General features: G+C 40.4%; 2 protein-coding genes across 4 annotated transcripts in view; one reads left to right on the top strand and one right to left on the bottom strand.

Moving 5' to 3' along the window:
* The window catches only part of LOC128890725 (plexin-A4), a 411,446-nt gene that overhangs the window by 335,360 nt on the left and 49,152 nt on the right, over positions 1–26,934 (bottom strand). Inside the window, exon 3 of one of the 3 annotated variants that reach the window (XM_054149496.1) lies at positions 24,745–24,761. The gene's annotated coding sequence lies outside the window, so the exon portion shown is untranslated. Of the gene's footprint in view, positions 1–8,883; positions 9,540–9,603; positions 9,896–24,744; positions 24,762–26,934 lie in introns of those variants that run through there. The other 2 variants (XM_054149495.1, XM_054149497.1) reach the window with 2 other exon arrangements.
* Positions 4,838–26,934, top strand: part of LOC128890726 (dynamin-binding protein-like) — an 83,769-nt gene continuing 61,672 nt past the window's right edge. The window contains exon 1 of the mRNA XM_054149500.1: positions 4,838–5,126. Coding sequence (XP_054005475.1) covers positions 5,084–5,126 — 43 coding nt within the window. The 5' untranslated portion in view covers positions 4,838–5,083. The remainder of the gene's footprint in view (positions 5,127–26,934) is intronic.

Genomic DNA, 26,934 nt, shown 5'->3' with positions numbered 1-26,934 from the left:
CAACATGCATAAAAATACTCTTTGCACGCATACGAGAACCACTTACAGCATCGATTATCCCACTCTCCGCGGAATTCTGACGGCTATCACGAACGTATATCGAAGGCAAAATGTCTTCGGGTTGGCATATCGCTGGGGTTTAAGTATTCTTTACCGAAGGAGTTGTGGAACATAGGAAACAAATATACATGTGGTGTCTTTACGTTGTGATAATGCTAGGGTTTGTGAATATCATACACAGATACAGTGTGTTTGTTATAATACTACCGCGTGTTGATTATTCATTCGTTACTGTTGGAAATTACTTTCCTTTTTTCAGGTTAAATAAAGAAATAAAACACTTTCGTATAACACAATTATTGTAGTGATTTACTTTATTCACTTTTAACTTATACACGCAGTGTATCCGCGGACCAGTATGATTCAGTTACGATTAGGTATAAAATGAATGCTTGAAACTTCGCGATCCGCACTGATCGTCTAATTCTCTCGGACTGACGGTCCCTGCTAGGGATTTTCACGAATGTTTTACGAATAGAAATGGATATTAGCAATAAATAAGTCTGTAATTGATGTAATAAAAAAAAAACTATCCAACAACTAACATTACAAAATAAAACAAGAAAAGAACTGCTAAATTTCCTTACTCTTTGTTCTGTTTCACTTATCCCCATTATTTAAGTGTTAAGATGACTTCCTTTAACGCTGGGTCTTATTAGAACGTATTCCTCTTACTGTATAGAAAAATTTCCAACGATTAATGTGTTCAATGGATATTTATTCCGAACTTCCAAGTGTCCAATAACAAGAATAAACCAAAAATATATAATCAGTTAAACATGTCTCCCCTAATTCCTCCGAACCATCGTGTCCCGATATCAGCAGAGGGTCCTCGAGCAAGCTGCACCAATCCCCTTTTAATTTCCTATCACACCCAAGTGGAAGTTTCTATGGAAAACAGTTCGTTCAATCGATTACCGACGAGATCCAAGGACTAGTATGCACTCCTCACGTTGCATGCGCGAGGGGCCACTTACCCATCGATTATACCCGGTGTTTCCGCGGAATTCTGAACGACGAACACGCGGCAAGAAGTCCCCTCGACTGCGAAAGTGGAACTACAGACGACGAAGGGAACCCGCGGGGGCTCCAGGCCAAGAACAAAACCAGGAATGCGATCGTTTCGTGCCAGGCCTCGGCGTCCCGTGGCGTTGAAAGCGGATGGGACCCCGAAACGAGTTTCAGGAAGAAAGACGAAGAGGTCGAACCGCGGGAACGAGAGATCCTGCACAGCTGTGCGGCCAGAAGAGAGGGAAAGAGAAAGGACGCCGCCCTGAAGAAAAAGAGACGTTCGACCCGTCGACAAAAGCTAATTTGACTTCGCACTTCCATTCGACGGGTGCCCCGGCAACCTGCTAGCGTCGATTACACGTCGGGACAAAGGAGGAAGCGTCTCGGTCCTCCTGGAAACGGCGCGCAAAAAAAGGGAACCGTTCCGGGAAACGATGGACCATGGGGCACGTGTATCAGAGCTCTAGCAGAGCCGCGAGTCATGCATGTGAGGTTGTCGCTCGATAAAGAGTCAATTGTGACAAGTTGAAGGTGGGTGTGGGCTCAAAATGGAGCAGGGGCAAAGCAGACTTTGATAGATCGACTGATGTGTCTCTTAAGATTTGAATTATGTCTGTCTTTGAACAATTTATTCTGAATGCAGATTGTCGAATTTGACTTTTTTTTGCTTGGAAGAATGTAAAATATCTGCACGATTCTACCTAAAAGTTAAAAAATAAGAAAATTGCTAACCTGAACTCCCACGCGAAAGTGATCAAGATTGCAGATTGTCGAAGTTGACTCTTTTTCCTTGGAGGAATATAAAATATCTGCACGATTCTACCTAAAAGTTAAAAAATAAGAAAATTGCTAACCTGAACTCCCACGCGAAAGCGACCAAGAAAAACAAATGTTGGGAGAATACTATATGCATCCTAAATTTGTCGCTAATTTGTTTAAATACTCTGTGTACAGAGACAGAAATTTTGACAAGCCAAAGATTCCTGAGAGATCGCTAATAGTTGTCCACGATCCGTCAAGGTAATTACCGTCGAACTTAAGGCTCGATAGACGAAGTTCAAGATGTCTCATTATCCAGCTCGCTGAAAAGATGAATTATTCATAATATTCTAATAGCGGCCGAGCCGAACCACTGAAAAGTGCAGAAACAATCGCGTCTTCGTAATTAATTTCATCCGTAGCCATCGCTGCGAAACGTACCGTGAAGACTTCGAATACATTCTTAATTAATTGAAGTATAATTGAATCTATCATCCTTTGGTCTAATAGCCGACATTAAGCATGTGTCGATTAAAAAACTGGGTAACTGAAATTGGGTCAAAGTTCACCATCCACGTCGAACATGGTGACTATACAGTAGAGAATAGATGAATTTTCTACCGTGAAATCATTTCAAGAGATTCTAAGCACGGACAAAGATAAACCCTTGCGTAACGTTGTCGAGAAATATGATTGCAAAAGGAAACAAAATTTAATTACCCCTTACTTGCAGACAGCACTCGATAAATAAACTTAATCTTTGTAATATATTTCTACGATGTAATTCGTATATCTCCGCGAAAGACTTCAAGTTCCCTCTAGCCACCGACTGAAAATTAATTATTGCTCCTTTGTGCCTTAAGAGACAAAGATTCTAGCGACCCACTCGCGGAACACTTGTTCCTTTTTTATGCTCCAAACGAGTCGTTGCGAAACAAGGCTACGCTCGTAAAGGAAAGCGAACGTGGCGTTCGGTAATCGCCTGCTCGAGCTTGCTCTAACCCATTAACGGTCAACCAATAACCAAATATTACTTTTCGACATTCCTCCGCGACTTTACCATGTTTTCATATAGTTAGACAGAAACAAACACATGATTTTATTAAAATAGTATTTCTGTTGCTTTTTGTTGCCACTAATTATTTTAAAGCGAACAAATACACCAGTATTATTTGTATCTTCTTTTATATATATTAGTTTTTTTTATTTATTTTATATATCCTGTACGTTTCTCTAAACCCTTCTAGTCACACCGGCATAGATATTCGAACATAAACATCTTCTATCTTCGCATTCTACAATCGATCTCTTTTGGAACATTAAAATAAAAAATTCCACTCGCGAAAATCAATAATAAATGTCGTATTTCTAATTGAAAGCTAGCGGAGACTTGGCGTTCGTTGACGACCGTCTATTAATAGAGAGGAGGCGTATCTACCAATCGATCGGTATGTCAAAAATATCATCGCGCTACCTGCGCGACATTCTTACTGTTTTGGAATGCTGTTCTCGTCAAGCGGCACATACGCGTTGTATTCTTACGAATGTTAAACACCGCCAGACGACACCGCAGCTCTGAAAACTCGCCTGCGGCTGACAAAGAGACGCTAATAATTTCCCATTAACCCCGGAATACCACACCTCGTGTTTGAGCACATAAAGCCTAAGACGACTTCTATCCGTTTCTATCTTAGAAGTCACACGAGACAAATTTGTAAAAATTGCGTTTATCGCGAAATCATTTATTTGTTCTCCATTTTGTACGAAGGTATGCGTTTATGGAGATATTTGCATTGTATTATAGGCAGATGGATTTCTTTTATTAATATACGTGCTTAAGTGAAATAGAAGAAAAAGAATAATATAATATTTTTGTATTGTATAATGACAGCAATCGATTACGTTTCATTTAAAAGTTTATCTGAAATGCGTGTCCCAAATATATAACACATCAACCGTTTACATTCTAAATAAGTTGTATCCAATATTGTTCGCATTTATTTTTATCCGTTACTTTAATAAACAATACACAATAGTTACAGGAAGTACAAATTACGAGCCGTACAATCATTCAAATTCAATTAAAATCTCGAAAGTAAATGGATTCTTCTGGTAAATCAATTTTAAAATATATTGAAGTCAATCTACCAAAAACTTCATCCAGGTTATCGACGTGAAAATGCAGTTTAAGAAACACTTGCACATCCCAATAGACCGCCAAAACCAAACATCACTCCTAAATGTGAGAAACTATCCATGTCTGCGTCCAAACACCAATTAATTCGATCCAATTAAATAGTCGACGCTCGTCGTTGGATAATATTGAAATTCGATAAAAGGACTCTACGAAAAATGCGACGAGTGGGGAGTGAGGGGGGTAATTTACAGAAACGTGGCTGCGCTTAAAATAACGACGATCGGTTTGCTCGCTCTCCGTACCAGCGACGTTCCACCTAAAATAGTAGGACAATTAACGCGAAACTATTAAAATCCCCCCACTCCCGGGGCCAGCTATTAAGGACACACTCCATTAAAAATGGATTAACGTTTTGTGTTCGAATCACGGTAAATTATGCGGAATAAAATCGGCTTATCGGAAAACCGATTGCGAAGGGCGTTGGAAAATAAATAAACAACGCTACGTTACCGTCTTCCTCGTTAGTCGAGCGCGCGTGAAATCGCGCGCGAGCATCGATCACGGGATTCGATTCGAAGGACGCGCTCTTTCGCGCGTTTCCGGTATCGATTTCGTCGACGCTAACTGCGCGCAAAGAAGAGAGAGACTTTTTTTCTGCAACGTGAGGTAGACGCGTGATTTATCCGATAAGGAAACGATTGGTTTCCCCTAGACGGTGGGAAACGCGATAATGACAAGTGGCACGACAAAAGTCGAGAGTCGGTAGTCCCGTTGGTACGCTGATGCATAGACGCGTGCACACACGCCGCAGGGGGATTATGCAGAACGCAGGCCACGGAAGAAAACCGACTGAGACCTTGCACGAATGACTAGACACTGAATCATGTGCAGCGATGATCATCCGCGACGGTTGTTTGCGCGGAGGCTCATTCAGCTGCGTGCTCCGCGCATCTCTTCGTCCTGTCGATGCACAGTGGCCGCCATTAGCCGCGAGTCGCGGTAACGAAGCTAGTAGACCAAGGAACGGACGCGTGAAAGACGAGAGCCGTTTCCGGCCTTGAGTTCTTCGAAGCCAGATTTTTAAACTACGTAATTGCGGTGATATGGTCTACTTGGATGTGCTTTGTACCAGGAGGCGCGTGGAAGGATGAAGGTAAAGGTATGTAAACGTACGTAAGACGCGTGTAATCGGATGTAAACGAATATAGATGCATGTAAGACACGTGAAAATGTATTTTTGATACGTGTGAATGCGTGTAAACATATGCAAACGCATGTAAACATATGTAAATACATGTAAAAAAACATCCAAATCTAATGTTATACACGTGTAAACACATGTAAACACATGTAAAGAACATCTAAATCAAATGTTAGACACGTGTAAGCATGTGTAAACACAATAGGAAAATCTAGGTCCCACAAGAATCTACAAAAATGAAACGAAAAAGGAGCACCGTGTATCGAGTACCGCGGAAACATTGGGTACATGAACATCCCCGAGTAAAAGTTTATTCAATTTCAATTTATCAAAACAAGATTGACCAAAGGTCAACACTGAACGAAACGTCGCATGCCTCGCAGGAGGAGTCACTGCCGTCGACAACTATAAACTAGCACTTCGGTACGCGCAGCACGAGCACGACTCGTGTTTGTTGTATGTAATTGCAGCACAATCTACGCCACGAGTGCGACTCTATGTTGCACACGAGGCTACAGGTTAAGAAGAATGCCACGGCTCCGAGAAAACCCGCCCGTTAGTTCTCTAATTGTCTTCGAGTGCGACGACTATTGCGCCGATAGGCCACCGGTATGATCGAGGCAAACAGAACGATATGTCTCCATTTGCGAACGTTTGCGGCCACGATAACGTCCGTCGACGTATCGCGCGTACATTTCGCATTGTTGGCGATCGCTTACTCGCCACTTGCAATTGAAAATTTATACTCGCATACGTATACGTGGCTGCGCACCGCCGCCGACGGACGCGGTTACTAGGGACACGCGTTATACCGCAATTGTGCCTGGAAATTGATTAGCCCATTCATACTTTCGGCTCGCCCTCCCAGCCATTCATGGTTGCTACGTGCCTCTTCGTTTAGCACAATGTCGACGACTTTTCGTCGCTGGACGCGCGCACACACGCGCGTAAGTACACTACCAGCCACAAGTTCTCGAGCAGATTCTACTTTTCTGAACGTCGAGCAAATAAAATTCAGTGTACACCTATCTTGGATGTTACATCATTGTTTCTTTTGTACTCTTATTTTGCACTAGGCCGCGAAATATGAGTTGAAATTTGAAAATGATTTGGTCAACGTTCTTTACGTAAAGCGGAGTGAAGAAACAAAGATAGCGTTCTTTCTAAGATTATGCGATTTCTGTGACTACTGTATATGCACCAGTGATGGGCAAAATCCCAGGCTTCGAATAAATCTGAAGGTTGCCGACACGTTTGTCTCGTTTCCTTCTTTGGAAAATGTTCAAAAGAGGAAATAACATGTTGGCAAACTTCAGATTTATTCGAAGCCTAGGGTTTTGCCCATCACTGATATACGTCTACTTAATTGCTTTCACATTTTAGTTCACATTTCGCATTACACATACATGTAACATAAGACATTTTAATAACATTTTATAAGTCACAGATATTGTTACTTAACATTCGACTATCAATCCAACATCTAATTTTGGATACTTCGTCTGTATGCTCCATGACTCTTTAAAAGTATTTTTCCTATTTACAGCACATTTATGAACAGACTCATGGCTCCGTAAAATAAAACTAATTTATCTTTCAGTAATTAAAGTAAAATTCACGTAGCAGTGGGTTAAGAACTTCCAAGTACAAGTGACCTGTACAACCATACCTTTGAAACAAAATTTCAGTAAGATATTCTTGAACAGAATATGCAAAAGATAAGCAAAATAAGTTCCGCCTAGCTTAGCGCAATTCCTTCCACGACACGACCCGATAGCATCTCCCTATGCATTTACAAATTTCGGCGACCATCTCGTCTTGCATTTAACACGCACGTTTAAACAAATGATACACGACCGCGATAAACGTAATTTACAGGATTACGCGGCTGTCGTTAACTCTGGGCTAAGTTCCCTCTCTTTTAATATCGCGAGATCTGTTGGTTTTCAATTTGCGCTCGCATCAAGGTAAGTATGATAGATGCCGCGCGGCCGGCTACGAATATTTATGCTAATTTGTTAAGCTTCTTGATTGACGAGTTCACGCGGGGAACGCACGGCTGAAAACGTCTGAAAGCGTGACAGAGTAGAAACAGCGAGCACATCGATCGTTGTCCGTGGATTATCGTCGTAATTCTCGCATACAAACGACCGCGTCTAGCAGTTTCGCTCGCAATCACGGACTCTCGAATATTTACATTCGGTCACGTGAACTGCGAAACGCGTGTCTTCATTAGGGGGGGAGGGGTGGGGGGTGGGGGGCATATCAACAGACCAACTATTAAGTGTTTCTCTTAATTTCTTTTTTTTTTCTTTTTAAAAAAAAAAGAAAAAAATTACTTAATTTCGTTAAACGTTGAGAATATTTTAGTTATGCATCGAAGTACACTTGGTAAATTTTTCAATTCATTTCGCACAGAAAACTGTGTTATCACTCTTTTCTTATAAACAATATAAAACAAAGAACAGTCTCAACGTTTAAATCCATTCGCAAAGAACCTTTAACTACAGTGATTCGTTTAATTGTCATCCACTTCAATGATATCTAAATCCACTCTATCATACGTTAAATACATTGTTGACGTGTTTTCTAAGAATATGAATTAAATTAAGGCCAAAAAATTGAAAACTGAATTTATTAGAAGAGTTTAAAGACGCGGTAACAAGTTTGTATAAGTTTCCCCCATTAATCCACGCCAAAAGGAAACGGAGTAATTTTTCAGCTGACGTTGAACCAACAATTTTTTAAATTATTATCGTTGAATTTCAACCGACACGGGAGAATTTTCTATTTAAGGCATTGTCGTTTCTTTTAAATGAAACAATATTTTCCATTTGCTTCGATTTTTAGAAAAACGGAGTAATACATTGTATTTGTGAAGAATTACGCCAAGTCGTCCGAGTTTATCTTTCGGAGTGATACGCAGTATACAAAGAAAGTATAAAATACAGAATAATATAAAACAAAGAGCAGTCTCAACCGTTTAAATCCATTCGCAAAGAACCTTTAACTACAGTGATTCGTTTAATTGTTATCTACTTCAACGATATCTAAATCCACTGATTAAAAATGATACATCACTGAATGGGAAAAACAGATTAAAATCACTTCAAATGATGAACATATAAAAGGGAACAAAAATGTAACACATTTTTAACCCATGTTTAGGGAATATTTTTCTTGTAAATTCGCGAATATGCTTCTCTACTTGCAAAATCAGCTTTTACTTAATGTTCGTAGCAACACTAATTAATATAACAATAATAATAATAATTAACGATATTGTTATAACATTACTCCAATATTTTCACGTACAAAATGTGAAAGTAAACAATGATAGGGTTAACCGCTCGCTAAAATCGTTCTCGGTGGTCGTTCTTCCCGAAACAACACGTAAAAACTTCAAAATGAAGTCGACCCGACAAACCGTTACCGCGGACAATGTGATCTCGGATAACGATAGCCGAAACACCTGGAACGAAGGTACGACACGTACGCGTAAACATTCTCGGAATTACCACGTACACCGATCGAGCAAGCGACTTTAATCACGGGACAAAAATGACCAAGGAAAAGAAACAAAGGAAAGAACGCGTCGTTCGTTTTATTTCTACTTCTCTATAAACTTCGTAATTAAGTATCCTTCAGGGTTTTAATAGCTGCTCCATTTTCCAATTGAATGACGACGATAAAACACGTATCGTAAATTACTCACGGGCAACGATCACGGATGCTCGACGGTCTAATAAGGCCTATCGTAATCCATCACCAAACGAAATTCACGTACACGTACACGTACACAGAAATTTTCACTCCTCCCGCACGGATACGCTCGTGCCACGGAAATGCGAAAAGCGTGTCTTTCAACGATCGTAAATTTCCATTCGCTGCGTGAAATCAAAGGCTTGAGGATTTCAAGGCGTGGTGAACGAGCGAGAAACACACTCGCGCACAATGATAAACGCTCCAGCATTCTTTGCCGTAGCAAGCGGAAGCGCCACTTCGCGCAAGGGTAAAATACGTACCGGAGGTCACGTGAGACTGTTCAAGAATGAGAAGAAAAAACGAAACGGAGCGAACGTCTTTCGCTGACCGAGTCGATCCTCGACTATCGATAACGAGTGACTTTCGAATACTTTTCCCTCGCCGGTCGTAAAATAAGTCACGCGTACGATCGAAAGCGTGTAATTTCGTGTACGACCGTTTTCGAGTCGCTCGCTGCTAAGGTACCGCTTCCACTGCTCGTTTGCGCCGCCCGTCGCCTAACAGACTTTATCGAACACGTCTACGACCGACACGAAAAGGGAGACTCCAAAACGAGAATTCACGTCGAGGTAATACATGACAAATGCTCCAAAAACCACGGAGCTAAATCCTAACTCGCTTTCAGCCCGCACCACGAAATTGGAGTAACGTTTTCGTTCATTTTTTTTACCTGTCACGCGTTCTTTTTCTGCTCTGCGAGTTTAGGCTCACTCCGTGCTACCTCGACAGCCTTCGCGGCGACACACTTGAACATTATCCTTCTCGCCGCAGCCCAAATTGTATTTTTTCCCGTTGGTTCACTAGCACTAACTTGTCACACCGAATTCTCGACCGCAAAATCGTATCGAACAGCTCTCCACTCACGTGATCACAGAACAGCACACGCGCACGCGTCCTCCCGCTTGGAGAGACGATCATTCGGCGAACTGACCCAGACTGTGATTCAGCGCGCTGGAGAGAGCCGTCCGGTCGTTCCCAAGCGCCGAGAACTCGCGAGCTTGCTCGAAAAGTAACGAGCAAGACCGAACCTGTACGTACAAGCACGAACGAGTCCGAACGAGCATGCGCCAGTCGGGGCGCTTATTCGACACCACGCTGCCGTCATGGTTCGAGGGGGTGTCGCGTGACCGCGAAGTAGCGAAACACTATACCGTCTGGCACGAAGGCTATAGCCGTTATCGTTTTTATCATTTTTTTTTTTTTCTTTCGTTTCTGATCGAGAGATTTACCATAGACCCCGAAGCGGCCGCGAGAGGAACGAGAGGATCGCTCGAGTTCCCTTCACTCTCGATTCATCGTTCGAGCGTTAACTTGTCGCCAGTTTTTTTCGGATAGCAAACCGACCCGATAGATGCAAATATTGCCGTAACCGATCCACCGTCGATTCGCCGTGACGAGTTTCACCGAAAGCGAGAGCGTGTAACCGCAGCTTCTTCCTAATCGGCGCGATGCGCGTTCTCACGTATTTTTCTGTCGTCTCGCGGGAGAAAGCTTCGAGGCCTCGATGGAATGCATACTCGTCGTAGGCAGTACATATAATACGCCCGCGCTCTCTGAACGCGAGTCTTGCCTCGAACTGACAAGGATACGCGTAAATGCCGCCGATAGAACCGCTTCAACTTCTTTTCAGTCGCGACTCTTGATGAGAACTATCAACGATCCCTTGATTTCATCCATTCGGTAGAGAACGTTTATCGCAAGTTCAAACAGCGCGTTCAGTGGATTAACGATTCTCGAAAGCGATCTCCTCGCACAAGAATAAATTTCAAAAATCCATGGTTGGTTCGAAGAAAAGGGGGTCGATGTTCCAGAAAACCGATTCAGAATGGAGCACGTTACCCCCGCGATAGGTTCTGATCCAACGCGCACGGTCGAGCACGGTATCCAGTATAAACGAAGTATGGTCGTTCCAAGCCGCGAGGTGCTCTCCTTTGTAGATCGAGGTGTTACGCGATACGGACGTGTAACGCGATACATCCTTCAACACGTAAAACCGTACACAGGGTACCTGGTACCCCTGGACATCGAGGAACTTTGTCGGGTCGCTCGCGCGTGAAGCTAAGGAATATCGCTTTTCATCGAGCTTTCCTTCCTCCGTTTGTCTCGGTCTTCCCTTCGTCTTTCGCCGAGTCCAGTTTTCGCGACGTATCGCTCCAGATCCGATTCATCGGCTCCCGAGACGAATAATCCCTCACGATACGTCGCGCGAACAAAATCGCCGATCTATTTTACGTATCGGTATCATTAATTACGCCCTGAAAATGGACACCGTCGTATTATCTCGGTAATTGACCGACGAAATTAATTGCATTTATTGAGTACGCGAGCCGCGCATTACAAAACACTGAGGCAGCAATTTTGTTTATCTTCGTCGTAATTTATACAACCTCGAATGTAATATTTAAACGTCGGACCCTGGCTTCGAACGAGTCACGGTGGACCCGATCGAAAATTTTAACGACGGCTTTCGAACGATGAAAGATATCACAGTGACAATTTCAGCCGAGAGGTATCGAAAAGTAAGCCATTTTTTTTTATGATGATTAATGTGACGTATTTTGTATTTATTTGGCGTGTCTCTTCCTTCATTTTTTAGTTGAGAATCTAGTACACTGCAGCAACTGTGCTTTTTTTTATACTTCAGCTGGTGATTCTTTTAACTAACCTCATTTTGGATGATTCATAAATGGTGGGGTTTTTTAGTCTGACGTTTTTATCTTCCCGGTATGACTTCATCCCTGATGTGAAAACGCGAGGATCAGACGAATAAAAATGAAACAAACTCTAAAATAAAATTTCTGAATGAAGCAAGGTACCTAGTATAAAGACTTCACGTTACGGTTTGAATAGAAATTTTCGTTTTGAATGATGCAATGGAATACTTCATAATGATTCGATCGAATCGTAAGTATATAATTGGAAATACGTCAGGAATTAATTGCTATTAGTTGGTTTGATTATCGATTTCTGCCAGAAAACCCTGTTAATTTATTATATTATTCAATAGAAATTAAGTAAACACGCGAGTTTTGACCGAGTTCAAAGCGTCACTAAATTCCACAATCGGGACCACTGTTCATCGACAACGATTCGGATGATAATAGCGAACCGTGTAATTCCGTATCTATTTTTTCCCCGTTTATCGACGCATGTTTCCTTTTTAACGTGGACAGCTCCGACGATCGTCTCCGCGTCGCGACGAGCGTATTCCAAGAGTATCATTATCGTAACATCCGTTTCGGTCGTTGCGCCTGATAAGATAGTATAGGCGTATATGCCGCCTACATTCACCGGCTGAATGAAAGCTGGACCAAGTCGTTCTCTTTCTCTTTTGATTTATTTATAGCGCCATGAAACTTTTATCTGACGGTTTATCAGGAAAGCTGTGAAAGTTCAAAGTACGATACTCCTTTGTCAAACGATACGATGGAAAGCATAGGAGAAGAATCTCGTTTACGGAGAATTCTGGGGTACCGAATGCGTCGGAGATGAAAGAGCCACTGTGCGTTAAGTGCGATAATATGTTGCTCGAAATAATTATATCGTCCGAGACTCGGCGTTTTACTGAATCCTCGAACCGAGGTTTAATAATATGGAATGATGTGGTTTTTTAAAACGGGCTATAGGAATTTTAACAGGACACGGATTCGATTTTTGCACAAATTTTTCCAAAGATTTTTAGACAATTGAGAGATGATGCCGTTTGGGCGTCTCTTAAAATTCTTTCTTCTATTTAATTGTCAGCTTTGTAGCCTCAAAGTCTAATGTTATATAATCCTATTTTTAGACAATTAGAAGATGGTGCCATTTAGGTCTCTTCTAAGTAGTTCCTCTTCGTTCATTTAATTATCAACCCTACAGCTCCAAACCTATATTAAATACATAATTTTATGTCTGTTTTAGCCACACACGTATCCCTTTAGCGAAATAAAGCGAAATTCGAACAATTTTTCTCGAACGAACCAACGCATAAACGTTTCTCAGAATCGAGCACGTCTGGATTATTCTGCAGTGCCATTAAATTATTAAATGCCCCATTGGGCAATAAAATCACTCGGCTACCCGCTCCCTTATTCCGAGTAACACATTTTTCAAACGGTGCGTATTGCTTTATCTACATTCTCGATACGATACCAAGAGTTAAATGGAAAACATAAACCGATACACCCGATCTGCAAACGCGTAGCGTGATTATACGCCGCGGAAAATAATGATAGGATCATCTGCGCACGTTTATCGATCAATAAGGAGCCCGACACTCCGAGAGTTTCGACTACAACATGTTATGTAAATTAGACGTTCTGCGAAACTGTGGCAGCATCGACTGGGCGGCTTTTAAAGCGTCGATTCGAATTGTATTTTTGTGCAATTCGTCGCGGTTTATTGCTTGGCGAAATCTCTCCTTTACGTAAACAGCTTGGTAGTGATTCAAAGATCTGCTGTGACTTGGAGTCGGAAAGAAAATTTGATAGCTTCTGGATTATATCGACTATCTTTATATTATGTTGACTCGATAGGAGCCCTTACACTCCAATATTCTGATTTTTGGCATGAATATGCAGCGTTTATTGCGACAGAATAATGAACTCAGGCACGCACAGTAAACGAAGATTTATGCAGTACCTAAAGGTGTTACACTTAGAAAGATACCTACGCGTAGAACACGAGAGCATGGAATCTAATAAAGAACAGAGATGCAACGTGGATCCAAAGATACCTCGAAGTCGGGGCTCGCGATAAACACGATTTCCCTACAGAAGAGCGAGCTGTTTTCAGAAAGTGTCGTAACATCACGTTTAACACGGTGATCGCCACATCACCCATACATGGACGACAGTGCTTTTCGCTGAAAAACTAAAAAAAAAAAAAATTAATTCTTAACGTCATCTACCAAAGAAAATAAATTTGAATAAAATTCTTGAATTTCGTCCAAGTTACTAAAATAAATAGCACAATCGTGGGAGTCTAAACGAAAAATAAGCCACGGAGATACAAATCCACGATCCTCGGATCCACAGTCGACCGCTTTACCTACGCGATCAATACCCGTACCCTACCCTACGTTTCGTGTTATCATTTGACTATTTATTGTTCGGTATGAGAGGCGCGGATACTACACGATAAATATTTGATTACGCAGTTTCCGATAGGCGGTAAACAAACTTTAATCACGGCAGACATTCTCAAGAGCGTCAGTGCGTGAGTCAACGTGTTAATTGCGCCTAGGTGAATGAATTTAAAGTAGGTATCGCTGGTCGGTGCCGACCGAGGTGCAAAAGCCTCCCCTGTCCGACGGGTGGGGAGGGCTCGAAAAAGGCTCGTTTAAAGTGTCCAAGGAGCTTTATGCGCGTTCCACGTGAGCCTACCTGTACAACGGATCAAAGAGACCTGGTGGAAGAGCGGAGGTTGGCCAGCGAAAGAGAAAGGAGGTGTAAGGGAGACAGAGAGTGAGACGCGTACTACAGGATAGGTAAGAGAGATACGGTCGTTGGCCGGTTCGGGCAAGGCTGCTGGCAAGGAGAACCAGGGCTGTACTCGCAAATAAAACAGACGGGCGCTTCGTCGACACCGCTCGTAATAACGGAGTGGCTCCGATAAAATACGCTGTCCGTACTTTCGTTGTTTTCCAAAGTAGGCGTGCGAACCGGTTCCCAGCGCGAGAGGGAGGGGGTTTGGTTACCGTTAAAAATCCTTTTACGTGCCAGAAGAAAAAGACGCGACGCAATTATTGTTAAACGCACAGGACGCACGCGAAAAGCCGACCAGCTGCGCTCTGGATGGGCCGCCATTGCTGCCGTCGATTAAACTATTCGAGAACACAGGGTTCCTTTACGAGATGAGCTGGGTCAAGTCTGGGATATGTTTTTATCTGATTAGGGTCTTGGTTTCTTTTAGTTTGTTTACATTCGTAGACGCCGTTTTCTGCACATTAGACGCGATACTGTTATCGAGTCCTCGGAATAATTATGCAGAGCGAAGTGGAAAGTGCGTTCATTGGAACAAGCTGAATTGTGAAATAGAAATTAGAAAGGGATACGTTAAAGGTAATTAGAAAACATAATCTAAGAAATCAGAAATATAACACGAATATATATATAATATAATAAGAAACGAGAATAAAACATGTACAATTTTTTGTAATAATGTTAATAATAACACCAATTAAATATGAAAGACGACATTTGACACGTTGATCGCCACGTCAACCATATATGGGTGACAGTGCTTTTCACCGAAGAACTAAAAAAATTAATTCTGGAAGTTAAATGTCAGAGAAAATGAATTTGAATAAAACACTCGAATTTCGATGAAGTTACAAACACAAATACCACTAATAAATGATTGATTATAGAGTTCCTAATAATCTATAAACAAAGTTCAAGTACGGTAGAAATTTTCAAGAGTATCAGTCTGGCTGTCAACGTGTTAAGGAATTTTAGATTGACAAGATCACTTGTGTTGGGATACTTAGGAGAGTATAATAATAACTTGCAGGAGGTTAATAATAACTTTGCTCCATAAAGCATTTCTAATCGGCAAGTTCATTTGTTCTACTCTTTGTTTTCAATTGACTTGCACTATCTTGAAATAAGACATATAAACAGATCCACCTAACGAATCACTTGCAGACCCTATCACAAAATTTAAACGAATCGCCATACTCGCGAGAAATACTTTTCCAGATTTCAATTTCGTTCCTCGATTCAGATACGCGATAAACCACCTGGTTAGCTACCAAACTTGCTCAACCGTCCGACAGAAAGAAAGAAGCGAAACGACTAATCTGCGATAGTTAAGTCGAGAATACATCCAAAGTGTTTTTTGCTACGTTCGAAGGAACGTCGAGGAAAAAATAACGGCAACGCGTATAACGACGATGAAAACCGTTCCACGCTTTCACGATAAGTGCTCTCCTTGGCATTAATCCTGCCCGTCACTCCTCATCGGATGGAATCAATTTATTATCAATGCCTTAGGATATTCCTCGCGGTTCCCCGCCATCTCAGACGTTTCAGGCGCGTTTGTGTGCTCGTGATTTCCAATTCGCCGGAACGATACTTGCGTTTGACTCTCGTCTATCCCCGGACACTGGCATTAACAGGCTCCAAAGTCGAATCGACGTCTTCGACGTCCTCAAAACGATCGCTGCTGGGCAATTCGAACGTCTTATTATTAAGTAAAATTATTAGTTACGATTGCTGCCGGGATGGGAATAAATAAACGAATATCCCGGAGAGGCAATTACTTTTTCCACCTTGGTGCGCGGGGGAAAATGTAATAACGAAGTTGATGCGTGGAATTATGGACGTTAAAAAGGGGGACTGTGTGAACTTCGCTAAATGAGTACAAGGAAAAATGCTGTGTTGTGGATTATAGAGAAAAAGTTTGTAATACATCTGAATGTAGTCTGACACACATTTAATTATGTATGTTGTTGTTAGACGTGATGTAACGAACGCGTGCTAAACGTAATCGAAAGGTACGCACACTTATGCAGGATGAAAATAACGATATCATTTTGTATATGATATCATCACATTATTATCACATAATAATTGTAGAATATATTCTACATACAATCAGTCTGATAAGTATTCGTACCCTCTATGTCTAATTGAAGTTTGTCTAAATTAAACGACAAGTTTGATGTTTCGAAATGAATGGTTCAATATAAATATGTAGATAAGTAGACTTCACATATGTAAATACTTGTAATAAAAAATTCATTTGGAAACATTAGAACTAGCAATCAGTTTGGACAAACGTCTTCAATAGACGTAAAAGGTACGAATACTTATGGGATTTACTGTACATTATGCATATTTCACGTATGTTTTCTGTATTATTATTGTAGTTATTTATGTATTAAACATCTAGGATGCAAAAAAAAAGCCATAAAATACTAAATGCTGCTAAATCTAAGTATATCCTAAGATCATCGGACATTCGAGACCCAGGCATTAGCTGACCACATCTTCCCCCCATTTTGGTCTACAGCCCTGAAAGGAGGGACAAACTCGGCGTATAATTCCAAGACGCGGGAATTCTGTGCGAGTCCTCGCTAGTGTCCCTAGTACCGAGGAGTATCGGTACAAAGGAACTCCAAGGACAAAAGGATAGTTCGCGCTGTAGCTTGACACGATGCATACAGAGGGGGAGAATCCTTTCCTTAAATCCGACCTGAAATTGCCAAGCTCGGATTCCAGCCAACGGAAATGCGCATCGGTAGAAAATAACGCGTCCCGCGTTCGTACAAAGTGCCGACGAACCTTTCGTCCGGGAGGTTGGCGGAGGTTCGTAGGAGGTCGGAGGTGGGATAAATCGATAAACGCCTTCCTACTGTGTCCGCGGCCGCGCGGACGCTCAATTAATGGAATAATAACGCTGACTATGGCCGGCCGCGCGAAAGAGGGCTTGTTCCGTTACAAGATGTCCAGCTTGGAATTCACCAAACAACAATTATCTCCGTTCGCTCGTCCGTAACGTTTCATGTTTGTCGCGGCGTTGTCTTCTACCTCCGGTAACTAATTCTCATATCGCAGATGGTACCGCCCGGTTAAAACTTCTGCCCCGCGGACCGAAGTTCATTCGTGCTTGACTTTCCCCGGCGATAGGGGAACATTCGCGAACTTAGACAAACGGTGACCGACCCGGAACCATGGAACTCCGCGGTCCTCGGAAAGGGAACGAGAGACGGGGAGAGCGGGGGTTGGGGTCAACTGACCTAGAAAACACGGCGAAACAGAACCGTCGAAATACCGTCCCCCGCGACTCACCTCCCCGGGCCCGACCTGCTGGCTTTTGTCCATCAAGAGATGGAATTCAGTTAGCGAGATTACTCCGACTGACCGTTCGATTTCCTCTCCCCGGAAATTGAGAAGAATTTCGAGTCGATAACGAGGTCGAACGGTTCCGACAACCCGGGCTATCGTAAAAATTGATATCACTCGCGCTCCGGATCCTTAAGAGACGCCGCTTGCATTTATTTATGGAGCGTCCGATGCAAGGCTTTTCCTGAAATTATGACTCCCCTTCGGAGAGTGAAATTAGAGATTTTTCTGGGGGGCTGGGGGTAGTCTTTGAAGCCGGAAAATGCATCATAGGGGATGAACGATTTTTAATTTAAAAAGATATGACTTGGGGATTTCTCCTCTTCCTCTTCTGTTATTGGACAGTGTTTTGAATATTGACGTCTTTAATCACTTAAGCGGGTATCCTGAATTAGAAGGTTTAAAAAAAGCGGTTTTTCGTGAATTTTTTATGGGATGGAAAAAAATAATTCATTCTATCGAACTTTGTATCCTATTTTCATACATATTTGAGAGTAGTATGTACAAATTTGTTCAACACGAAATATTCAAATTGAGTCGAGTGTGACGCACATCTGTAGACCACCTCACAATTAAAACCTCCTGTCGGCGGGAAAGATACAGATTTTTGGTTTGACACAAACAAACCAAAAGAAATTTTCATTTTCACACATTTTTCTTCTATGTGTACTAAAGAAATTCATACAACAAAAATTCTAAACAACTTTTTTATCAAGTTAAAGTGATTCTTTTCACCGAAAGAACTTTTTTCAAACTTGCAGTAATTTCACATTTCACCATTTTTGCGGATTTTTCTTAGTTCACATACAAGAAAAATGTATGAAAATGAAACTTTTCTTTTGGTTTTTTTGTGTCAAATCAAAATTACGACCTGCATCTTTCCCGCCGATAGGAGATTTTAATTGTGAGGTGCTCTACAAATCTTCGTCGCAGTCGATTCAGTTTGAACATTTCTTGTTGAAAAAATTTGTACAGATTACTCTCAAATATGTATGAAAATAGGATAAAAAGTTCGATAGAATCAATTATTTTTTTCCATCCCAAAAAAAATTCACGAAAAACCGCTTTTTTCAGACCTCCTAATTCAGTATACTCCCTTAATAAACAAGTCGTATCCGAGACGTGGTAGACGACCGTGCCAAATGATTTTCTTTATGAGTGCAATAGTGCAATCGATAGTTGCATTACTTTCCCATCCCTTCGTCATTCTGCTTAAAAAAAATATATTAGAGTAATGGTAAAAAAATCATTAGTTCGCGAGACAACATCACACTCACTTGGCCCGCAATATATAACAATAATTACACATCCTCAATATTTCGGAGAAGTATATTCGTCACTCTTAATTTCCCGAGGAACAAGGTATTATGTACGTATTAAAGGAAACGAAGCGAAACTGACATTAAGCTGGTTCATATTTATGGTCTCATTAGCTCCCTTCAGTTTTAATGCGTAATATTTTATATTTTCTCATTCCGATTCGCGTTTACACGTTCACTACGTTAAGAAGCATTCCTCGACGTCGCTTCATTCGAACACATTCGTCACAGATGTCTCCATTTCCTGGTATTCGTCACGTGTACGTTCCATACTTCCAGTTCCAATCGTAGTTTTCCATCGCCTCGGAGGTGTTTTCATTCTTCGTACATTCGAAACCATCGATTACTTCGCACTATGAATTCGAGATTGCTCGATTATGACGTTTTAGTCTTATCACATTCGAAACCATCGATTACCTAACACGGTGAATCACAGAACTCTTGGTTTCTATGCATTCGTTGGTTATAAACGAATAAATATCGCCGTAAATTACTCGCACATCTTCATTCAAGCTTTCTTAAAATATTTCTTTATGTTTCCATCTCCACGATAAATTAAAAAAAAAAAATATATATATATATATATATTTTTTTTTTTTAATTTAATATAATAATATATATATATATATATATATTTATATATTATAATAATATATATATATATATATATATATTTATATCCCCTCCTAATTCCACAGTAATATTGTTTTCGATAAATCCGAAGAAGACCACAACTCGGCAATAATCCAACAAAAGAAAATAATTATTTTCATTTTACACAAATTCTTCTGTGTTATTTTCCTACGCGCAAATATAAACTACACGTAAAGATTTACTCCAGCATTTGTAAATTAAACATTTATTTATCTCCCCTCCCATTTCTACAAATATAATTTTCAGCAAACCTAAACAGCTCAGAGATCGAAAAGTCGTCTGTTTATTCAAGAAAAGTTCACCGAAAGCGAATGAAGAATTGATCGATCCACCATAAAATTCAGTTTTCGAAGATTATGAATCCTGGATCACGATCGGGAGAAAAGAAGATGCAATTATCGTTGCTCTCGTCGAGCAATGATTCAAAACGGATTGTCCACGCATGACGAGAGATCCTAGACAGTCAAGGGCGCGCATCTGTTCGCCGGGCTAAATTAAAAATAATTACTGTACGCCGTGAAACGAAGCGATAACAATTCGATTACGATCCCAGCACGATGCTGGGGTCCGCGCAGCGCGGACCTTTGCATCACGAATTTCCATTATCGAAATCTTTAATCTAGATCCGCTCTCGACCTACCGACGCTGATTTCATCTTTACACCCTTCGAGCATTCCGTTCCTGCGATTTAAGCCCCCCGATAAATTCGCCTTGTTATAAACTCGGTCGCCCACGGGTTCGTCGGACGAGAAAATAAAAATTTCAATGCCAAAAGAGGCGAAAGAGCTGAAAATAATCCTCCTCGACTACTACCGCTACGCTCGTCGAATAATGGCGCGGCCGTGTATTTTCCTCGTCGAACGCGATTTAGAAAATATCGACTATCGACGATAAAACCGTTTGCGTGACGGATGAGGGAATCTTTTGTGCAAATTTCACTCGACGTCGTTTGCGGTGCTGTAGACCTTGGAAAATATCCTCTTTACCCGTGTTTTACGATCAGCGTTTTAACTGGTCCAGCCTTTGATGTCAAGAGTCGGGGGACACCTTTATTTTTCTAATGAATAATTGAAGAGGTGGCATTTTTTTAGACACGCTTCTTTAGCTCAAACTAGGCTTCATTAAATGTCTGATAGGTATACAAGGGAGACATTTTTATTTTATCGTGAGTGGAAGAGTCTGTTGTGTTAGAATATGAATTTTTCTAGACACCCTTATTTAAGTCACACTAGGCTTCATTAAATATCTGGTAGATATTATAAAAGGAACACAATTGTTATTTATTGTGAGTGGAAAGTCTACTGTGTCAAAATATGAATTTTTCTAGACACCCTTATTTAAGTCACACTAGGCTTCATTAAATATTTGATAGATATTATTAAAGGAAAGTAATTTATATTTTATTGTAACTAGGAGGTCTATTGCCTTTCGAGAATATGAATTTTTCTAGACGCGCTTCTTTAACTTAAACTAGGCTTCATTAAATGTCTGATAGGTATACAAGGAAGACATTTTTATTTTATCGTGAGTGGAAGAGTCTGTTAGAATATGAATTTTTCTAGACACCCTTATTTAAGTCACACTAGGCTTTATTAAATATCTTGTAGATATTATTAAAGGAACGCAATTTATATTTTCTTGTAGCTCGAGGTTCGATTGTGCGAAAGGATATTGTAAAGCAGGAATTAATTTACTGCCTATTCGTTTCGTGGGCTATCTCCTTAGGTTCCATCGTTGATTGGTAATATCTGAAACTCTACATACTTTAATTGGGACCATTTTATGGAAGGGGCTCCCTTTGACCATATAATCGAGGACGGAGTAATTAAGCTTTATTGAATGCACGCATTGGAATTTCAGTACATAGTCAGATAGGTAATCACAGGTAACTCGTAGTCTGGTAGCTAATCATGTTCGCCAGTGATCCTCAACCTTCACTGACTCCTGACCCACTTCTGATTGTTAATTCTTGTGTCCCCCCTCTCATTAATGCTGACAATTAGTAAAAAGCATTATATAAGAGAGAATTGTAATACGAAATATACAGAAAAATCGTACTAAGTATATGATAAAAAAATTAATGAGAATATGACTAAAATAAAATTCATAACGTGCTTCCTTGAAACTCTGAGTGAGATCAAACGTCGATAACATAACAAGACAGTGGCCATCGACGAAGTACCGACCAAAGCAGAAAATAAATAAATAAAAAAAAGAATCCTTCAACATTACAGTTCGCGACATATTGCGCAAAGTAGCAAAGAGCGAATCGAGTGAATCGGTTACTCGTTCCAGTGACTGAATCGATCCGAGATTAATCGAACATGCTCGAATAATCCAGTTAGGCGAGTCATCGCTCAAACAACCGAGACCTCGGCTCCCTCAGACAAAACGAGGCTCGCTCGACTAGCGTTTCGAACACTCGAGTAATTCGACCGCGCGAAGTGGCTTTTCAGGATTCCAGAGGAAAAGCTGAAGAAGAATGAGAAGAAGGAGAAATCGGCAAACAGCGAATTTTAAAAGGGAACTGGTACGTTCTGATTGACGTGATCGTAAAACCTGGGACAAAAAAAAACCGTCGACGCGACACGCCCAACGAAAATTTCCCCCGCGTTTAAATGAAAGTGCGCCAGTATCCGCTCCGATCGCGGCGATTCGACGGATAGTAGTTTCTGCGAGTAGTAGTTTCTACGACGATTCCCTAGGCGCGTCTATGCTATAAGATGCTCCCATCCGAGGCAAACGGTTACGATTTCGAAATTCGTACTTCCAGCTGCAGGCCTGCGTTTCTCTCGACACTTTGCTGACCGGCTATTTCGAGTCAAAACTATCCCTTGTAGTCGACTATTTTCTCGAGATCGAGGATAAAACGAAAGCAGCCGAATGAAATTCGATAAACTCTACTTTACGTATGTACGTAATCGTTTTGGTAGATGTAGTGCATATAGAGAAGGCTCAATTCCAGAAAGGACATTTAATTTGTGAATTGAATGTAACTTAGGGCTGGTGGGAATTTTAAACTGTTTGAATAGAATGGAAAATTGTATTTAAGTGTGTATCTATAAGAAGAGGATCTCTATGATTAGATCAAAATTTCTCTCCTTTTTTGTTTAACTTGTTTAAAGTACATATACATATTAAAGTATGTGTATGTAAGTATATATCATATATATTTATATACATACATTAAATATACATCAAAAGAAAGAGAAATTTTAATCTAATCATAGAGATCCTCTTCTTATATACGGATTTAAATATAAGTTTCTTCTTTCTCAAACAATTTAAAATTCCCATCAGCCTTGATTTACATTCGATTCATAAATTAATGTCCTCTTCTTGAATAAATACTACAATTACACGATACGTACATTGTACAAGAAATAACACACGAATGTTTTCTTTTATATATACATATATATATATTCCTCGTTATAGCCCTTGTATCACGTATGTATCAATTCAGTATAGCGATTATGCTCGAAGCAGACCAGTAATTAATCGAAACACCGTGCCCATAAATTAAATACCTCCCACCGAATGGAGTGCTTTTTGAAAAATCACGTGCTCATTCACGCTCTTAAATTGCCTAAAATTTGATACTATCGTCGCCCATGTGTTTCGACTCCGTTGTATTTATTGGCAGTCTCTCGAGGGCAATTCAACGCAAAATTTCAGCCTTCTGGACGCGGCATTTTGCATAGAGCGTGGTTCGGTAACCTTTGGAGCGCAAACAGCAAAAATTCCGTGTTTAAAAAGGAAACAAAAAGCGAAAAGCCCCGCACGTATATAAAACACGATATGTTTATTTAAATTTGATATGAACGCAAAAGCTTCTACCTCGTTCTCTGTAAAATACCACTTATAAATTATAAACACTCGGGATTTTCAATTTTAATACAGATTTCCGTTTGTCCTGATGAAACTAACAAGATAAATTCAATATAAATATAAATCGCGCGGTTGTTAGCGTTTCTAGAGCATCGATTTTTATTCTATTTTTTCTTTTATAAGCTAAAAGTATTATCAACCGTTGTGCGATTTATACAAAGTAAACAAAACTCTTCAAAAATATAAAATACGAAAAAATATAAAGTATTGATTGTTATATAGAGTCAATTTTCGAAGAAAGTAATTCCGATCGATTAAACAGCTACATACAAAGTTATAGATAAGAAAAGACTCGGCTGAGAACGATTTACAGTCGATTCGATCATTTCGAACCAAGTTAAAACGTATTAATGGGTTACAACACTTTGCCCATCCGAACGCATCGAGTGCATCGCTCCCAGAGCGATTATTTTCAAATAAATCGGGATTTTAGCGCGGTCGTCACACGGTATTCGAAGCGGGCGCTCGTCCGTTAACGATTTTCCCAAGCAAACGCGAAATTTATAATCTCGATATCCTTTTCGAGTCGCGGAGCTGGAATTTCACGCGGGCTTCGATGAATTCCGTCATCGATACATCGATGAACCGACGAGCTACGCGTTGGAGGGAAATCGGTAACTATGGAATCGAATCTCGTGCGATTTGACGCGAAACGGACTCTCGACGTGCATCGATACTGGGGAAGGTTACGCGAGACGTACTTCTCGCATACTGCGCGAGCGATGCGTGTGACGATTACAAAGCGATCGTGTTGCCATGCGTGGCACGTTCCCCCCGGCGAGAAATTGTTCCTACGAGAAAAGAAACGCGGCACTGTTACACGGTATCGCGGAAATTGTTAATAGACGGTGCCAGGGAACGTGGAACGATATTTTCAACGTTCCACCGCGAGAAGAATCGCGAACGAAACGGAGTAAATGCAGGTGGAGGACGGTGGCGTCCGCCAGGTTGAGACACAGTTGTTCACCATCATTTCTTCTCAAATCAGCAGACTTTCGTAATATAGATGACTTATTAGATTACTTGATGGACACTACTGTATTTGGTTTAGAAATTTGACCAAGGGTTTTGATTTGTTTTTCGATTTAAAGCTTACCAAGTTCCTGTCACGATTACCTGCGATATCCGGCGATCTGAAACAAGAAGAGAACGGAAAACGTTAGAACGATAAAGAAAATTCAAGTTATTTTATTAACTACTTTAAGCACATTTGTAATACGAATACAACGAGGCAGGAATTGTTGTTCTTGCTAAGAGGATTTGTCTCGTTAGACCCATATTACAATGTATTCATTCTTGGCATCGGATAGTATATGTTATAATACAATATTAATAATGTTGTACATTACGTCATCGAATATGAATAAAATATATCCCGTTAATGAAAATAATAACCTGTGCAGTAAAATGAATTCAAGTTATTCGATGAACTATTTTAAGCACGTGTTTAATACGAACAAAATGTAACAGTAATTATTGTTTCTACTGCTATATAATATTACGATATAACATTGATAATGTAATACGTTGCATCACCAAGTACGAATATAATATGTCCTACTAACAAAAAAAAACAACCTAAGCGATTCTTTAAATGCAACAGCTGAATACATAGAAGAGAAGACGGCAATTCTCAAAACGAAGTTTTCTCCTTACAATACCTAACCGTTTGCACTCGAGGCCTTTTTATTTAGTATCTACCAGCAACTCGAGATGCTTTCTTAGCATTCTATTGCCACGAATCCTAAGCTATCGAGATTTGAGAATCAGGTCACCTTTACCGCACCGACAATCATTTTATTGACACTTCGAGTTCCAAAGAAATTAAATCTAAAGAAACATTATTGCTGATAGATTTGCTGCGCGAAACCTAATGGTGACTGAGAGTCACCTCTCGACCGCAAAGGGCTAATTTTTAAATGAATAATGACGAAAAACCACAAATACCAACCGAACAGCAAAATATTTAATATAATGGATCGAGCACTGTGTCTGTATCAAACTATCCTTTCGTCGTCCGTTATCTTTCGCGAAAGTGACCTTTAACAGTTCCATCGAGCGTGGTTTACGTTAAAAATCCCCGCGGCGGTTTCTGTGTCACTGTATCGGCACACCGAGCCAGGAAATGCACCGTTTCGCGAAATCAGTAAAAACTTTTACTTTCACCGCATGAATCAGACTTTTAGCGGGAACTTTTGGCTTGTCGCCAAGACCATTGGTCGGACTTCCAACGGCTAGTGCAAGTAGTACAGTGATATTATTGTCTCAACGGTTCTACGACCTTTCTCGTGCTCGATACATACGACCGACTCCTCTGGCCGCCTACACGCGAACGTTACCCTCTTTTAGGGGTTCCTCGCCCTGTGTAATCGTCGCAAAAAGAGTCAGGGGCTCGTAGGATTTGCGAAAAATGAGAAGACAATTTTGGGAGATACGAGTTACTCGACTTAACGCACAAGTCCTTTCAAAGGGGAGGATTTTTTATCAGGAACCGTAATCATCAAGAGATCGCTCAGGTTTGAGCTCTAAGCTCAAATCATTCGCGAGACGAACGAGACATCTTTAAAATGTTCATTTACTTAAGGGAGGAGTCTGGTCCAGCTAATGTATTTTTCTAATGCATATCATTTCCAGATATAATTAATTTTTGCTATTGAAACTTTTTTTCCATATAAAGGGACGTTCAAAGAAGAAAATTTGACAGTGTAGATTTAATTTGAATGTATACATATGTATAGATATAGTAGTCACAAGGAAAGGATTCGGTGAAAACGGTGGGATACGTGGAGCCCTGAGAAAACATCTGATAGATAAAATCAGAAAATTGTTTTTTTTAGCAGGTACTTAAAATGCGTATGAACCTCAATTTGCAAAAAAAAAAAAAAATTGTTAATTGAAAAAATGCCGGCAAAAAACATAAAAATGAACGAGACATATATTCATTTCCTCGTCATTAATTCTTAAGGGGCGAATTTTAAATGGATTCCTTGTTTGCTCTAATCGAATACACGCAAACCAAAGCAGTTTTGATCAATAAATGGATTTTAATATACAATTACACTGTAATCTCACTTTAATATTGAATATTTCTTAATTCCAAAAAACACTGTGATTGTATGTAATGGTAATTTTAACCTCCATATGTTATTTTTAAATTGCCTGCATCCTAACATATTTATTTATTCATTGTATTTGTACAGCATCTGCACCATATTACTTATGTCACGAGTACAGTTTCACAAAAAATTCCAACTCTATAACGATAGAATCTTCTTGTCTCCTAAATTCCAATAAAACTAACCATAT

Source organism: Hylaeus anthracinus, unplaced genomic scaffold (assembly GCF_026225885.1).
Source record: "Hylaeus anthracinus isolate JK02 unplaced genomic scaffold, UHH_iyHylAnth1.0_haploid 12001, whole genome shotgun sequence".
NCBI lineage: Eukaryota > Metazoa > Arthropoda > Insecta > Hymenoptera > Colletidae > Hylaeus > Hylaeus anthracinus.
This window is presented reverse-complemented; position numbering and strand designations above follow the sequence as displayed.